Source organism: Notothenia rossii (assembly GCF_949606895.1).
Source record: "Notothenia rossii genome assembly, chromosome: 1".
NCBI classification, from domain to species: domain Eukaryota; kingdom Metazoa; phylum Chordata; class Actinopteri; order Perciformes; family Nototheniidae; genus Notothenia; species Notothenia rossii.
Window position 1 is genome coordinate 18,183,991 of NC_136912.1, and position 17,336 is coordinate 18,201,326.

Genomic DNA, 17,336 nt, shown 5'->3' on the forward strand with positions numbered 1-17,336 from the left:
GACCAGCTGCTTTATTAATGTCTACACTCATACTTTCCACTACATCTCTTTTCCTCCCTGATATTCTTCTGCAAAATGTAAACACCAAGACCGAAGTCAAAAATGATGCAATGTTCTCCTGTGGTGGGATTTCAGGGAAATACTGACTCCTGGTTTGATTGATATAACTTAGTATTGGAGTGGATTTGGAAGTTGTGAGGTGTGTTATCCAATAGGACTGCTGAGGAACACATCTGCTTAACATTAAGTGAACTTTGACGTCTTACACCACAATCAGTCAAAACCACAGAGGTTGAACTGTAAGAACATCTGCTGTGGAGAAATATCTGCAGCCCCATTGAGCCAAATGTTGTAAAGGTTGTCAACAGGAGTATGCACACAAAATATTACCTCTGAAATGCAGCCTGAAACGCTACAATAAAGTGTGACCTGTGCAGTATATAAAGTTAGTATTCGTAGTATTTCAATTTGTCAGATATACAAAATATTTATACAGAGATTTCTTATTGAATATATGTTTAAGCATCATAGGCATTAATACACAAGAATACACATTGATAGAGTTGTTGATACAGCCTTTATAGCTAATCCTTTCTCCTTATGTTTCCTCTTCTGTCAAATAACTTCCTGTTCATCCCACTAAGTTATAGTTTGAGCTCCCCACAGACCCCCAGTGAGACCCCTGCCCTCAATGTTTAAGGTTTTTGCCAAAATTAATATTTGAGGGTTAAAAATATCGGCCCTTATTACTTGTTTACATAATAACTTAACATAAATATTTGTCTTTACTTTTTTTTTTTGTGTGTGTGTGAGCAGTGAAAATATAAATGTATAAACAAGGCTTAAACTATCTAATGGAGACATTTGACCTCAAATATACTTTTGGCATTCAATGAAATAAACAGAATAACAATAAAACCTGAAGAGCTAATGTGTATTGACATATTGAAATTAAAACAAATCCTTAAATGTGCTGTAATAATAATAAGGTATTAGTTTTGTCCATATCTCTGAGTTGTACATGTGATTGTTCCAGGTGGACTACAAGGCCGATGAGTGGCTGATGAAGAACATGGATCCCCTGAACGACAACGTGGCCTCTCTCCTGCACCAGTCAACTGACAAATTTGTGGGTGAACTTTGGAAAGATGGTAAGCTGCTACTTTCTTATCTCTAAACGTTTCAAATGGTGCTAAAAATAATCAATTTGAGTAACTCATCCGTTAAAATTCTGTATGTATGTACCTGTTTGCTTCTCACTCAAGCCTACTAACAACAGCTCTCCTTGTTGACCAAAGCCTGTTCGTTTATGATAACTGAGGATACACTTAACGTCGCCCTCCCCTCCCTGTCTCTCTCTCTGTGTTGTAGAGATTCAGACCATTCAAAGGGCTTCATTCTATGACAATGTCACTAGTCTGGATGACCCCGAAGGTGAATGAATGGGTCGTGCTGTAGCTGACCTGGGCCAAAATAATAATAGCAACACATTTACCAGTAGGCAAAATAAAAATGATTGCCAGAAAGGTTCTTAAAAGTGTACTGGTATATTTTTGCCCAGATCTGTATGTGTCATGCTTCAGCCGGTGCTGTGTCTGTCATAGCTACAATGGCTCCCATTTGCTTCCAGGCTGCATGGCTCCCTTGTCTCAGCCAAAAGCAGTAGTCTCTCCTAAATATTTAGAATATATTCAACTGCTCCCTCTAGTCGAATCAACGTGCTTTAATTTGTGTCAGTATTTTGTAGGCTGACATGGTTCTTGTGATCTCTGTGTGTCCAATAGCCCAGAAGCAAGTGTTTGGATGGAGTGCAGCTGCTTGCAGCTTCATAGATTATTTCTGTTTCTGCCCCTTCTCTGTCAGGTGGAACATCCACGAGCAATTTAGGGTTCGAGTCCTGACTGAAGACTATTTAATGACATTAATTTCCCGCCTTCCTCCTGCCTAGATAGGATCAGAGTAGCGGGAAATTGAAAGCAGATGTCGGTATTTGTTTTGGCTCAGAGCTCAGCCCTCAATGTGAGGGTCCAGACGGCAGGCCATACATCATCTCAGTCTAAACTCCAGCAGTCTGTGACTAGACAAACAGATTTTATTTAGACAGTTGGATATTAACAGGTGCCATAGTGTATATTTAATTGAGTGTTAAATCATAACATATGACTAAATAAGTCTACTGACATTATTGCTAGATCATAAAACTATTTCAATATGTAATGAATAATTCTGTCGATATTCTATATTCCCAACAAAAATCTGCACAAACTGACAGGTTCCGTAGCATGAACTATGAAGAGTCAATTCCTCCTCATGGGTAAAATTGTTGGAGTACCCTTTTATTATAGGTTGTAAAAAGGTCTATTCTAATATGTATTCATTCAGTGTCTGCAACTCCTTTAGTGTTAACATATTAGAAGTCAAATGTTGAAAAGTGTTCATGTAGCTGCTATCAAGAATCGTCTCTCTAATCCTTGAGGACCAAATAAAGCCTTTAAATTCATCTTTGTTAATATGACATATGACCCTGTAGGAAAATATATGCTACACTTCCCATCTGCAGAAACTAGTGTTAGTTCCAGGGGTTCCCAAAGTGGGGGTCGCGAGATGATTACAAAATAAAAATGGAAAATTTAAAAAACAAAAATTATTAAAAAAAAAATTCTTTTTTTTTTATAATTTTTTTTTTTAAACTATTATTAATAATAACGTTTGCACAGAAAAAAAATTATTTGACAATGCACTAGCGCAGTGTTTCTCGAACCTTTTTTCTCTTTTTTTTCCTGAAATTAATTCACTAGCACCCCCCTGTCGACAGGGGGTCGCCAGTCTCTGGCACTGTTATTTTGGGGGTCGCGGGCTGAAAAGTTTGGGAACCCCTGAGTTATACCCCTGAGTGTTAGACTGCCGTGTGTAATGTCTTTTTCATCCATCTGCACCTCATGTAGCTACATTTTGTCATTGTGTGGCTGCTGCTGCTGTTTTTTCTCTGCCCCCCCCCACAAAGGCTCCTCGCTCTAACCAGTTCTCCCCCTCTCCCCACCAGTCGACCGCATCGTGGGCCTGGACCAGGTGGCAGGGATGAACGAGACAGCCTTTGGCGCCACCTACAAAACCAAAAAGGGCATGTTCCGCACGGTGGGCCAGCTCTACAAGGAGTCGCTCACCAAGCTCATGGCCACACTGAGGAACACCAACCCCAACTTTGTCCGCTGCATCATCCCCAACCACGAAAAAAGAGTAAATAAAGATTTAATATGTATTGGTTAGAATCTGCATGTTGAAAAGTGGAGAGTCAGCGACCTTTAACGATGAAATTATGATTGATTTACCCTGTACCATGTTGAGTCCGCTGTCACTTGATTCCTGGTCAGTCTATAGCGTTAATTGCTTTGAAATCCAGTAATGCTAATATCAGTTCAGTTTAAAGAGCAGAAATTGTACGATATAAAAACTTGTTTTTGTTCTTAATTGTTTATTTGTTTCTCCTCCAGGCTGGCAAACTGGAGCCTCACCTGGTTCTGGACCAGCTCCGGTGTAATGGAGTCCTGGAGGGGATTCGTATCTGCAGACAGGGCTTCCCCAACCGCATCGTCTTCCAGGAGTTCAGACAAAGGTGACAAACCACAAAGAAGACATTTTCTTTTTAATTCCATAAACATTTTTTGGGGAAAGGAGTACTGATCATGATGTACTTTATTGTTCACAGATATGAGATCCTGACACCTAATGCTATCCCCAAGGGTTTCATGGATGGAAAACAAGCCTGTGAAAGAATGGTAGTGTTTGTTTTTTTGTTCTTGCTGTATTTCAGTTTTGAGACAGAGCTACTAAATATAGGGAGTTTTGTTTTGCATTTGATCAATTTCCAGGAACTTTTGAATCAAAGAACTTACCTCTTTAAATCCAAATTCTTTTGAAAAAGCCTGTGGTGAAAACTCTAAAACAAATACTTGTTGTGATGTCAAACTGTTTAGCCATTAGCATGTCATACATTTTTTAAAACAGAATGTAAATGTTATGTTAAATACTTCACAACTGTTTATGTGTTGTTTATAGATCCACGCCCTGGAGCTGGACCCCAACCTGTTCCGTATTGGTCAGAGTAAGATCTTCTTCAGAACCGGAGTCCTGGCTCACCTGGAGGAGGAGAGAGATCTGAAGATCACCGACATCATCATCTACTTCCAGTCTGTTTGCCGTGGATACTTGGCACGCAAGTGGGTGCCAGATCTCAGTTTGATTTGATATGATATATTTGATATGTATTACTTTAGCAGATGTATATGCGTTTAAATGCACAGGATGATTTAAGGACAGTGATGCAGCTTAAACATTTGTCAAGTGTAAAGACATTTCTCATGTCAAGTCACAACTTAGTGCTTGTAGCTCATCCTGGTAGTTCCCATAAAAGAAATCACAAGTACTTGTAGTCCCCGTTGAGATTTAGCATTATTACCAGAGCAGTGAGGGAATACACTATTTATTAGTTTGTTTGCTGCTTTAACAGCTCATCGGTTCACTCAATCCAGCCCAACCTTGGTTTTTAAAAATACTGCAGACTTTAAATGCACCACTCTACCTCAACACGGCTATTATTATTCCATTTCTTCTCTTAGGGCCTTTGCTAAGAAGCAGCAGCAGCTGAGTGCCCTGAAGGTCCTCCAGAGGAACTGTGCTGCTTATTTGAAGCTGCGACACTGGCAGTGGTGGAGGCTCTTCACCAAGGTGAGACACCCTGACAGCATCACAGCTGTACACTTCTGCTCCAGCTAAAGATCGGAGCATTTCAGAAATGACTGATGGAATACGTCAACAATTACCTCGGTTAAACAAGGACAACTCAGAAAATGGAGAACACTCAATATCTCCCTAAGGCTTTAAAATGTTTTGCTCCCTATTGTATTGGAATTTGCAAGCGTTTCATGTTGTCATCAAAGAAAAGGGTTTTAAGGTTTTGAGTTAAGCAAACTCCATCTGCTGAGGAGTACAGCTCAATCAAGCCCAAACGTTTTTTTTATTGATTATTGCCAAGGTGGAGGATAAAGTTAATTCTATTTTTGCCTTACTGAGCGTATTAGAGCAGGGTGTCCGCATGGTTTAAAAAAGTGTTAACATACTTAGAAAATCAAATAGGTGAGGAGCAGGTGCTATCAGACCTACAGCAAACACCATCACTACTATGTTAAGTAGCAACGTGTCATTTCATCGTGATTGGCAAGTGTCCATTTTAGCAAAAAACTAAATTAACTTAAGAGTTTTTAAAAATATTTAACCATTTAAAACCCTGTGGAGGTTGATTTGTTTGTCTTCTCTTCTACTCTGTCAGGTGAAGCCTCTGCTGCAGGTGACCAGGCAGGAGGAGGAGATGCAAGCCAAAGATGAGGAGCTGGTGAAGACGAAGGAGAGGCAGCTCAAGGTGGAGAACGAGCTGGTGGAGATGGAGAGGAAACACCAACAGGTAAACATGCACTCCTTATGGAAAGTACAGAACATAATGGGCTTCAAGCTCAGACCAACAATTACTTCACCAAAAGGTGATCAATTCATAATTGAAACATGATTTGAATCCTGTAAGGATTTATATCATTTTATTAAATAAAAATGGAAGGAATCACTAATGGCTAAGAAGGCTGGATATATGTTTGAACTCTCTCCCTTCTCCAGCTCATAGAAGAGAAGAACATCCTAGCAGAACAACTCCACGCAGAGACGGAGCTGTTTGCCGAGGCCGAAGAGATGAGAGTCCGTCTGCTCTCTAGGAAGCAAGAGTTGGAGGAGATCCTTCATGACCTGGAGTCCAGGGTGGAGGAGGAGGAGGAGAGGAACCAGAGCATGCAGAATGAGAAGAAGAAGATGCAGTCACACATCCAGGTGTTTATCCTCATCTGTTTAAAGTCCCACACGCTCCAATCACTCGCCTATCTTTGATTCTGATATTCTGAATTCATCCTATTAGTTGTTGCATAATAAAAATAAAAATGTTCCTCATTTGAACATTTAAATAACCTTTTGGCATTTTTATAAAAGTTGGAGAGAGTAGGATTCCATATTTGAGTAGCTGAGTTTGCAATTGGGAAACTCCTAAGTTATTCCTGAAGAGATATTTTTCTCACTTGGATCCTTTATCTATTCATAAATATGAAATGTTTTCAAATGATTTTACAGTTTAATGCAAAGTGTTGTAGCTTTAAAGAGTTTAAAGAGTTAAAGAGTAACTGTCCGACTTCCATCACTTTAAAAACGTGTGTGTGTGTGTGTGTGTGTGTGTGTGTGTGTGTGTGTGTGTGTGTGTGTGTGTGTGTGTGTGTGTGTGTGTGTGTGTGTGTGTGTGTGTGTGTGTGTGTGTGTGTGTGTGTGTGTGTGTGTGTGTGTGTGTGTGTGTGTGTGTGTGTGTGTGTGTGTGTGTGTGTGTGTGTGTGTGTGTGTGTGTGTGTGTGTGTGTGTGTGTGTGTGTGTGTGTGTGTGTGTGTGTGTGTGTGTGTGTGTGTGTGTGTGTGTGTGTGTGTGTGTGTCCACGTCCACAGGACCTGGAGGAGCAGCTTGATGAAGAGGAAGCTGCGAGACAGAAGCTGCAGCTGGATAAAGTGACAGCTGAGGCCAAGATCAAGAAAATGGAGGAGGACATTCTCCTGCTGGAGGACCACAACTCCAAGTTCCTCAAGGTGAGAGGATTAGATCTGCCAAAGATGGGTCGAACAAGAACAGAAAGAAAAAAAGTCTATAAATTAGATAAAATAAGGTAATACATATTAGTGATTAATAGAAAAATGTTGACCTTTTCACCTCTTTAGAGTAAATAAGACTGTCTTAAAGTGACAGTATAATTGACTTATTTCCCCCAACAGGAGAAAAAGCTGCTGGAGGACCGGATCGGAGAGATGACCTCCCAGCTGACGGAGGAGGAGGAGAAAGCGAAGAACCTCGGGAAGGTCAAGAACAAGCAGGAGCTGATGATGGTTGACCTGGAGGGTAAGGGCTCCCAGCCAGCTGCTGCTTATATCATAATAACTCTTATCAGGACAAACAATAAAAGATGGATGGCCACCGTCACAGCTGGAAGACCCATTTTGTTCTGTTAGCTGCAGTTCTATAAGAAGCTCCAGTAGCATATATGAACGAAATGACAGTATAAACACAAATGGGCTTCAATGAAAAGCGGAAAGAATACAAATCTGAAATCTATTAATGATTTTTTACTTTTCATGACCAGTAAAAAAACCTGTTTGTGTTTTGTTATTATATATGTCGCTAAAGCCCGAGGTAAACACTCAGCAAAGCAGTTCATCTGATTAGCATGAGTTGTGTCAGGCTGTTAACAATTAGGCGTTGGTAGCTTTTCACTTTCTGCGACCTCTTTGTGCCTCCTATGACCCCTCTGTGACCTCGTTGTGCCTCCTATGACCCCTCTGTGACCTTGTTGTGCCTCCTATGACCCCTCTATGACCTCGTTGTGCCTCCTATGACCCCTCTATGACCTCGTTGTGCCTCCTATGACCCCTCTGTGACCTTGTTGTGCCTCCTATGACCCCTCTGTGACCTCGTTGTGCCTCCTATGACCCCTCTATGACCTCGTTGTGCCTCCTATGACCCCTCTGTGACCTTGATGTGCCTCCTATGACCCCTCTGTGACCTCGTTGTGCCTCCTATGACCCCTCTGTGACCTCGTTGTGCCTCCTATGACCCCTCTGTGACCTCGTTGTGCCTCCTATGACCCCTCTGTGACCTCGTTGTGCCTCCTATGACCCCTCTGTGACCTCGTTGTGCCTCCTATGACCCCTCTGTGACCTCGTTGTGCCTCCTACGACCCCTCTGTGACTTTGCTCATTTACCTCTTGTGATTCACTGAAGCCAAAAGTGTTCACATTTCTTACTGATCATTGATTTTGCCTTTTCTTTCAGAGCGTTTGAAGAAGGAGGAGAAAACGCGCCAGGAGCTGGAGAAGGCCAAACGCAAACTGGATGCTGAGACGACGGACCTGCAGGATCAGACTGCGGAGCTTCAGGCCCAGATAGAGGAGCTGAAGATCCAGCTGAGCAAGAAGGAGGAGGAGCTACAGGCGTCTCTGGCCAGGTCAGAGATCAACATATACAACATCAAACTGACAGCTTCAGACACCTTCAGTAAAACATAGAACACTGATCAACTCAATTCAAACATGAGCTTTTTAGCAGGGACAATTGATTAAAGTGTGCTACTCCAGAAAAAGAATGGTACAATAACTGAAAACAACATTTACGAAAAATGGAATAAAGGAAAGTATTTAATCATACTGTATGACCCCAGTTCAATACAACTCTTATCAGAAACTGAGCCAAAAGCTTTCCTTACAGTAGACAAAGGGACACATCCTATTATATTCAATATCTATTTCATTCATTGTCTGAAAGTAGAAGTATTTCTGTCCAAGCGCTTTGCTATTCACAATGATGTTTAGGCTGCGATGGATATTGACTGAGCTGTGTCTAATTGATTTTGGTGAAAGCACATTATTATTTTGTATAAAAAGTATTAGAACACTCACTACTGGGTGAACTCCTGTGAACCCGCATATCTATGAACCTAAACTGATGTGGGAAAATATCACTGTTAGTGCTGTTGCTCGTCGTTAGCATGTCAAGCTCAACTTCACTCATATCCTCTTACTAGTGCAGCACATCCTATTTCCATGACAACTGCACTCCAATTCAATAGAAAGACCTAAAATAGACAAAACACAAACAAGCACTCTGTCAACTCCAACTCTGACTCTGACTTAGAGCAGATAACGTCTTCAGCTGCTGCAGAAGGTCTTTCCGCAGACCTACTCTGATCCTTCACTCTTCTCCGGCTGACAGCTTTCATGTTGGAAGCAGCGTCTCTGATTACAGCCACATTGATGTTGATTGATGGCGTCTGCCTTTTTCTTTGCAGTTGTTTTTCCACACGAACCAATAAAGAGCTTGGCTAAAACAGGCTGTCATTTTTGCTGTGAAGGGGAAAGTCTGTTTTTTTAATATCACAAGATTTCTCTCAGCTATGGCTTTAAACGTTGTGTTTCTTACCACAACATATATTCTACACAAAACCTCTGTGTGTCCAGATTCTCTAAACAGTAGGAACAAAATATGAGCTATGTCATATTTAATTATTTTCCTCATTTAGCCGTTCCCAGATGCATGTTGATGAGGTACACGGCTGTGAAGGTCGTTGCTGTGAAGGTCAGCTCAGATTATTTTGATTTCTCAGTGGTTCCCTCTTTCCAGCAGGCTAATAGTCCAGGCTGCAGGGGTGGTTTATTAATGTCTGAGTCATTTCACACTCAGAAATCATCAGTTTAGTCAAGCTTCAGATAATTATGCTTTCATTAAACTTGATGCGCCTCATTTTGATTACAGCAGCTATTCTGCAAACAATTGTATTTGTGGATTACAGGGAATTACTTTTAAATTGGAGTCATTAGTGCCTTTAATCAACTCTGTGGTGTTGTGCTCATAATGAAGTCGAGCCCTTATTACACCAAGTTTAATCAGTGCGTTTACTAGGGCTGCTCAATTAATCGTATTTTAATCGCAATTACGATTATGGCTTGCAACGATTACAAAAACAATGTAATCGAAAACAAAATTATTATTTTTTTTTTGTTATTGGTTTTTCAGTTGAATTATACTTAAAGTTCAGGGTAATCAAGTGTTCAAAACATACTGTTAAAAAAAAAAATCTCCAATAAATTGATGTTTTCAAGTAAATGGATAATCGTTTTTAATAATCCTGATATCAATTATTGAGCCAAATAATCGAGATTATGATTTTTGCCATAATCGAGCAGCCCTAGTTTCTACACAAGCGAGGAATGTTAGGGGGGTGTTGCAGCCAGCATTCATTTGACTTGGCCTCCTCACTTCCAGCAGCAAAACAAATCAACAGTCATCAACATGCTCATCATCTCACAAATAAAAAAAAACACACACACACACACACACACACACACACACACACACACACACACACACACACACACACACACACACACACACACACACTGTGGAGAGCTTGGGCAGAGAACAGTCCCCACACTGCCACCCTGTGTGCACCGGTGGCCTCATTTCAGATGAAAGAATGTAAAAATCATTTTTAATAGCTGCTTTATTGCAGTACTGCTGTCATTTGGAGGATTTGAATATGTAATTGAAACCTTCACTCTGAGAAAAGCTATGCAAAAATGTGCTGATGATGAAACGTGTTCAAGACAAGTGTATCGATAAGTAATGATCTTGAAGCGTCGGATAAAGTTGAAGAAGTAATGTGTGTTGAAATGTCAGCTGTAGTGCAAACACTATAACAGAAAAGGAAGTTGTCCAATTTAAAGCCTAGAAGGGTGTTACTGGTATGGTCAGCACTGTAAGTGTGTACAAGAACATAAGACCTGGATTCTTGTACTTTTATATTCACATACTAAAACGAAAAACGAAAAAATTCAGCTAAAATATTGATATAAAGAAGAAGTCATCAAATGGTCTAAGCTGGAAAATGTTTGCTATATTCATGACAACCAAGTTGAAATAGTACGCTAAGGGTTCTGTCTGAACAACCGGCTTCCTTTGTGTCTCTAACCAGGAGTGACGACGAGACCCTGCAGAAGAACAACGCCTTGAAGCAGGTTCGGGAGCTGCAGGCTCACCTCGCTGAGCTGCAGGAGGACCTGGAGTCGGAGAAGATGTGCCGAAGTAAAGCTGAAAAATTGAAGAGGGACCTGAGTGAAGAGCTCGAGGCCTTGAAGACGGAGCTGGAGGACACGCTGGACACCACCGCTGCCCAGCAGGAGCTCAGGTGCTCATTGAACGCTGCTTTATTAATGAAATAAAGGGGAACTCATCAAAGCATCAAAGCCTGATTACAGGTGTCCTACTGCACATGGGTTAGGGTTAGGGACCTTTTGGGAAATGAGTGACGTCCCTCTAATCATTGATTAGAGCTGAAGTTTAAACATGTAACATCTTTTAATGTGGACCTAGAAACAGGTGAGCCAAACACATCTACTGTATACTGCAGCTGCAACTCTTCCCAGATTGAGGATAATAGCTTAATGCTACATTAGCAGGTATTAGCATAGGCAGCAGCTTGATAATACTATTTTACAAACATGCATAGATTAGTTTACTAGTTCCAAGATCTCGTATTGTTTTATTTTCTCCTCTTTTACATGTCACAGTTATCTCCATCACTATAAACCCTCTTCTTTGTGTACAGTTACTTTTTTTTGGTTTTGTTAAGCCGACAATAGCAATGAGGCCTTGCCTGTTGAGATGTATTGTGTCGAGGAGGGTGTGCTCTCCTATTAAACGTCTTTATTTTGTGTCTGCACTCCAGGTCCAAGCGAGAGCAAGAGGTGGCGGAGCTAAAGAAAGCCATAGATGACGAGACCAGAAACCACGAGGCCCAGATCCAGGAAGTGAGACAGAGGCACGGCACGGCGCTGGAAGAAGTGTCCGAACAGCTGGAACAGGCCAAGAGGGTGAGGGGCTCGTACCTGCTGATCCCTTGTGTGTCATATTTACACAGAACATGAAATGAAACTGGAGTTGGACTGACATGTATTTGTGCTGTGTGCAGTTCAAAGCCAACCTGGAGAAGAACAAGCAGAGTCTGGAGAGTGAGAACAAAGAGCTGGCTGTCGATGTGAAGAGTCTGCAGCAGCTGAAGGGAGAGTCCGAGCACAAGAGGAAGAAAGTGGAGTCTCAGCTGCAGGAGTTCATGTCCAGGACCACCGAGGTAGAGAGGGTCAAGGCTGAGCTGTCGGAACGCTCACACAGACTGCAGGTAAACAACTCCAGAGACAGTCGGAGACGTAGCCTCAGATTACTCTGGGAACACAACCATGATTTGAAAGGGAATATATAAATGGCACGCTGAATTTGTTTATTGTGGTTTCATCATCTCCCAATTTGTCTTTTCTCAGACGGAGCTAGACAATGCGTCCGCTTTGCTGGAGGAGTCGGAGAAGAAGGGCGTCAAACTGGCCAAGGAAGCTGACAAACTGAACGGCAAACTGCAAGACTCTGAGGTGCCCAGACAGAAACCACATCAGACAAGTTTAAAGCTTCACTTGGTTTAGAATCAATGTTAAAGTCACAATAAGGTGTCACATATTTGTCACACAAATGTTAAGTTTGAACAGCAAGATGGCAGCGTTGTTCTTGACGCACATGAGAGCAACGCTTCAAGAATAATGTAGACAAAGGAACAAAGTCCACAGGTGTTTTAAGGTAACCTTCGATCATGGCATACAGCTAATTGAACAAATTCTAATTCATTAAAAAAAGAATGGTTGCTTTGATCTCACCAATTAGCATCTGAAAGGTATTTGTTGCTAAAATAACTTTCTGTAATGATCCCTCCTGGTGTAGGAGCTGCGTCAGGAGGAGACACGTCAGAAGCTGAACCTGAGCGGCCAGATCCGGCAGCTGGAGGTGGAGAGGAGCACCCTGCTGGAGCAGCAGGAGGAGGACGAGGAGGCGCGACGCAACCTGGAGAAACAGCTGCAGACAGTGCAGGCTCAGGTGTGCTTCCTGTAGATATTCCTACACATACACATCTGAATGTCGTAGGCACACACACATACTGTATGATGAAGGCCCCGGTGATACTGGACTGAGGGCCAGGCTCAAATGTCCAGATGTTTACCAGTGGTTTACACGTACCGTTGATGTGCAGAGCAGCATGCAAACAGCTGTAAAGCAGTGAGACTCTGCAGCAAATGAAAGACAAGTGTCTGGAGGCAGATGTTTCTCAGTAGGGAACTGACATTTTACTGATACACTTGTGTTCAATAGTTAAAGATTCATTATGCATCAGTCGCTGAGATTTCTCATAGAATGAAAAATTACACCGCTCATCATTTCTCATTTGCCCCTCTTAACACCAACATTGCACACTGGGCTTCTGAACATTTCGCTGACACTTAATTAACATGATGAACTACTGTATGATGATCACTTGTTGCATATGTGACCCGCTCTATCAAAATCAGTCAAAAGTCACAACGGCTCATTTCAAAAATAAACTTGGATTTGCGTAAAAAAAATAGTTTTTCGGGGTTCGGGTGTTTTGTTTGATTTTAAATAAACAAAGTCTTGGCTTTCAGAATATGACACTTTTATTTTCCCAAAATCACACGATAAATACATTTTTGAAGCTTGTAAAAGGAAGAAAAGGCACCTCTCATTCGCACTCGGCTCTTCCGCAGCACCGCCCCCCCTCCCTCAGCTGACATTATGAATGAAAGGCGCATAGTAATCATAGATAACACGGCAGGGTCCGTGAGAGTTTGTTTTCATCTGATTTCAAATAAACAAAGTCTTGGCTTTCAGAATATTAAACTTGTTTCGGCAAATTCAGATGATAAATACAGCTTTGAAGCTTGTGACGGAATAATTACAAGCGGAGAACGGAGTAACTTAACGTCACAGCCGGCATAACAACAGCCGGTGTTTCTCGTGAGGGTTTTCCCCGGGAAACAAACACAATACACACAAACGCAAAAATAAACGAACACACACACACACACACACACACACACACACACACACACACACACACACACACACACACACACACACACACACACACACACACACACACACACACACACACACACACACACACACACACACACACACACACACACACACACACACACACACACACACACAAACACACACTCACGCGCGTCCCCCAGACCAGTAATCAAAATGAAAATATCTTCCCTCCGTACTACTTTGATCATTTGCTAATAACCAATCAGATCGATGGATTCCAGAGAAGAGGAAACTTTGAAGGCCTTTTTCTCAAAATGATGAGTCGGTGACAGTCATTATATAATGTGACATATTTTACTTAATATTTGGAGTACAACAACAATCCAGATATCATTAGAAAGCTATGAATCTCCTCTTTCCAGCAGTATATACAACTCAAAATGTGTCTTCAGGTCAATGCGACTGATTTCGATAGAGCAGGTCACATATTATCTTTCCATGAACTCACTGATTTGAAAAATGCCGTCCTTTAGCTGTTTGAGACGAAGAAGAAGCTCGATGAAGATGTGGGCTCGCTGGAGGGCCTGGAGGAGGTGAAGAGAAAACTCCAGAAGGACATGGAGCTGACCACCCAGCGCCTGGAGGAGAAGACCATGTCCATGGATAAGATGGAGAAGACCAAGAACCGCCTGCAGCAGGAGCTGGACGACCTGATGGTGGACCTGGACCACCAGAGACAGATCGTCTCCAGCCTTGAAAAAAAACAAAAGAAGTTTGACCAGGTACACTCGACCAACTGATCGTTCAGTAATGTTAGTTTCATTGATTTAGATTGATATCAGTGTATTGAGGGTCCTTTTCTTTTTCTACACTAGCTGCTTGCTGAAGAGAAGACCATCTCTGCTCGGTACGCTGAGGAGCGAGACCGCGCGGAGGCCGAGGCCCGAGAGAAGGACACCAAGGCTCTGTCCATGGCCCGCGCTCTGGAGGAGGCCCTGGAGGCCAAGGAGGAGCTGGAGAGGTTCAACAAGCAGCTCCGCGCTGAGATGGAGGACCTGATGAGCTCCAAGGACGACGTGGGGAAGAATGTGAGCGACCTTTGACCCCTTAAATGACTGCTAAATGCCAAATGAAATGTTAAGAAGAAGCAGAGAGGCGTTACAAATGTAGTCTATTTGGATTTGATTCACAGCTGCATTGATATTGTAGCTGCCAGGTCTAACTAAAGAGTATAGTATGATCAACCAGGGTAGTTTTCATTTCAAACCTTTATTTAACCAGGTGAATCCCATTGAGATCATTGACCTCTTTTCAAGGGAGACCTGCTGCAAGTAGGTTCCACATGAAGACATAAAAACATAAAACAGCAGAAAAACAAAAGGGACATCAAACAGCATATTTACAGAGTTGACATAGCTAGTGACATTTACAGGGGCCAACAGTTTCAGATTGCATAGCATCTTTCCGTGCTTTAAAAACATGTAGTGGAACCAAATTGCTAAGTTTCCATTCTTTTGGCTGACTGTTCCAAATTAGTGGAGCTGCGCACCTAAAAGCTTTCGTCCCTAAGTCAGTCCTGGCACTCGGCACATTTAACAAAACCACATCATGAGATCTCAGGCAGTAGCTACTTTCAATTTGCCGTGTGATCAGAGAGCCGATGTAAGAAGGTAGTTTACCTGAGATGGCTTTGTAGATGAACATGTACCAGTGACTGAGCCTCCGTACAGTTAGTGAAGGCAAGCCTGCCCTGGCATACAGGGTACAGTGATAAGTTAATACATAAAACTCTTAAAGATTATTCTTCCTTCTTGAAATCCTCTTTGCTCCTGCCTCTCTTGCTCATGTTACTGTTTTCCCTGTCGGTGCGTCCAGGTGCATGAACTGGAGAAGTCCAAGCGGACGCTGGAGCAGCAGGTGGAGGAGATGAGAACTCAGCTGGAGGAGCTGGAGGACGAGCTGCAGGCCACAGAGGACGCCAAGCTGCGCCTGGAGGTCAACATGCAGGCCATGAAGGCCCAGTTTGAGCGAGACCTGACGGCCAGAGATGAGCAGGGAGAGGAGAAGAAGAGGTCGCTCGTCAAGCAGGTACACGGGGCACACAGATGATGACCTGGCAGTTTTTATCAGGTGTTTTACACCGAGTGCTGAAACACTTGCTCCCACCTGCCATGCCGTGTTGTTTTACTCCTCCAGGTGCGCGAGATGGAGGCAGAGTTGGAGGACGAGAGGAAGCAGAGAACTCTGGCCGTGGCCGCCAAGAAGAAGCTGGAGATGGACCTGAACGAGCTGGAGGGGCAGATCCAGGCCGCCAACAAAGGCAGGGACGAGGCTGTCAAACAACTCAAAAAACTACAGGTACACACACACATGTACACAGGTCAGATTGTGAGCATAGGAATCTCTAGAGAAGAACAACTGAACCTCACTACTGTTAAGAAAACAGTCATGACTCCCGTTTCAGACAAGGTTATTAATGGGTTATAATTCTTTGTCTTACTTCTATTGGGATAATCATGCTCTTAGCTTGCATGATGCTTTGGGGGAGCTAACACCAACTACTTCTTTGCTACGGAGTCAGTGAGTTAGCTGTCGACTATAACGTGAGCCTTATTTTTAGCCTATACATTTTTACGTTTTGGAAATGTTGGCAGTTTACACACGGATGATCTCTACATTACTTCGACACTGAAGAACGTGTGGTTTCTCTGGTCATTTTTGATATGAGTGGCTCCTCAATGATTTCTAAGCAGGCTGTCTATTCACAATGGGCATTATAGATAAGTGTGAGTAAGTCAGAAACAAAAACATATGATGCTTATGTGCTCTGATTTAATTGAAGGGTCTCAGATTACCCTAATGGGCTCCGTCAGCCGCGTGTCAGCTGCTGTCATTACTGCTGACCGTGTTGACAAGCCAAATCAGATCGACGAAACGAACTAACTGACTTCCTGTTGTTTTTACGCTGGTATGCATCTGGATACCTCAGAGTATAAAAGCCCCTGGCCTGAGTGGTCCCTGTCCTGCTGAGTCAGCGTTTGACTCTCTGCTCCTCCCTGTCTCTGCAGGCTCAGACGAAGGACTATCAGAGGGAGCTGGAGGAGGCCAGAGCCTCCAGGGACGAGATCTTCACCCAGTCCAAGGAGAACGAGAAGAAACTCAAGGGCCTGGAAGCTGAGATCCTACAGCTGCAGGAGGTCATGCTCCAGATTATTCATTTAATGTCAAATGTATTAAATTAGAGATCAGATCATGTCTGGTAAAACCTGTGTAAGATGTCTTTTATTAATGACAGGCAAAGTGACTTATGCAGGGTTCTTACGGTCATTAAAAACCTGGAAATTCAAAATGCTAATTCCAGGCCCTGGAAAAGTTTTGGAAAAGTCATGGAAATGTAACTAAAGTTGCATCAAATATAATTTGTATTTTATCTAATCGCCAAAATAGTAATACTATAATGATAATACATACTGTATCGTATAGTAATGAAACGTAAAATGGCATTTAAATGACGAGGTATTTGAAAGCGTGTATGAACCCTGCTTATACTATGTATTCACTTTTCATCAGTTCCAGTCAGACTTCATTTCCGTTTTTTTGTGGAAAAATATCTTCTCTGTTCTGATCCTCATGTGTTGTTGTGTTGTTGTGTTGTTGTTGTTGTGTTGTTTGTGTAGGACCACGCAGCGTCAGAGAGGGCCCGCCGACATGCTGAGCAGGAGAGGGACGAGCTGGCTGATGAGATCTCCAACAGCGCTTCTGGAAAGTCAGTGTCTCTGTTTCTACTGATATTTGAAAAATGTGCGTTCACATTCATTTCT

The 17,336-nt window shown here is 42.4% G+C and overlaps 1 protein-coding gene across 2 annotated transcripts in view; it reads left to right on the top strand.

Moving 5' to 3' along the window:
• Nucleotides 1-17,336, top strand: part of LOC307031198 (myosin-10) — a 59,083-nt gene that overhangs the window by 36,855 nt on the left and 4,892 nt on the right. For both annotated transcript variants that reach the window (XM_079668086.1, XM_079668087.1), the window contains 22 exons: nt 1,037-1,151; nt 3,044-3,237; nt 3,492-3,613; nt 3,707-3,776; nt 4,057-4,217; nt 4,617-4,725; nt 5,327-5,458; nt 5,665-5,871; nt 6,525-6,662; nt 6,846-6,969; nt 7,900-8,071; nt 10,595-10,807; nt 11,348-11,492; nt 11,591-11,797; nt 11,937-12,041; nt 12,385-12,537; nt 14,049-14,297; nt 14,391-14,603; nt 15,391-15,603; nt 15,712-15,873; nt 16,584-16,712; nt 17,193-17,281. In XM_079668086.1, the coding sequence (XP_079524212.1) occupies nt 1,037-1,151; nt 3,044-3,237; nt 3,492-3,613; nt 3,707-3,776; nt 4,057-4,217; nt 4,617-4,725; nt 5,327-5,458; nt 5,665-5,871; nt 6,525-6,662; nt 6,846-6,969; nt 7,900-8,071; nt 10,595-10,807; nt 11,348-11,492; nt 11,591-11,797; nt 11,937-12,041; nt 12,385-12,537; nt 14,049-14,297; nt 14,391-14,603; nt 15,391-15,603; nt 15,712-15,873; nt 16,584-16,712; nt 17,193-17,281 (3,422 nt within the window). The remainder of the gene's footprint in view (nt 1-1,036; nt 1,152-3,043; nt 3,238-3,491; nt 3,614-3,706; nt 3,777-4,056; nt 4,218-4,616; nt 4,726-5,326; nt 5,459-5,664; nt 5,872-6,524; nt 6,663-6,845; nt 6,970-7,899; nt 8,072-10,594; nt 10,808-11,347; nt 11,493-11,590; nt 11,798-11,936; nt 12,042-12,384; nt 12,538-14,048; nt 14,298-14,390; nt 14,604-15,390; nt 15,604-15,711; nt 15,874-16,583; nt 16,713-17,192; nt 17,282-17,336) is intronic.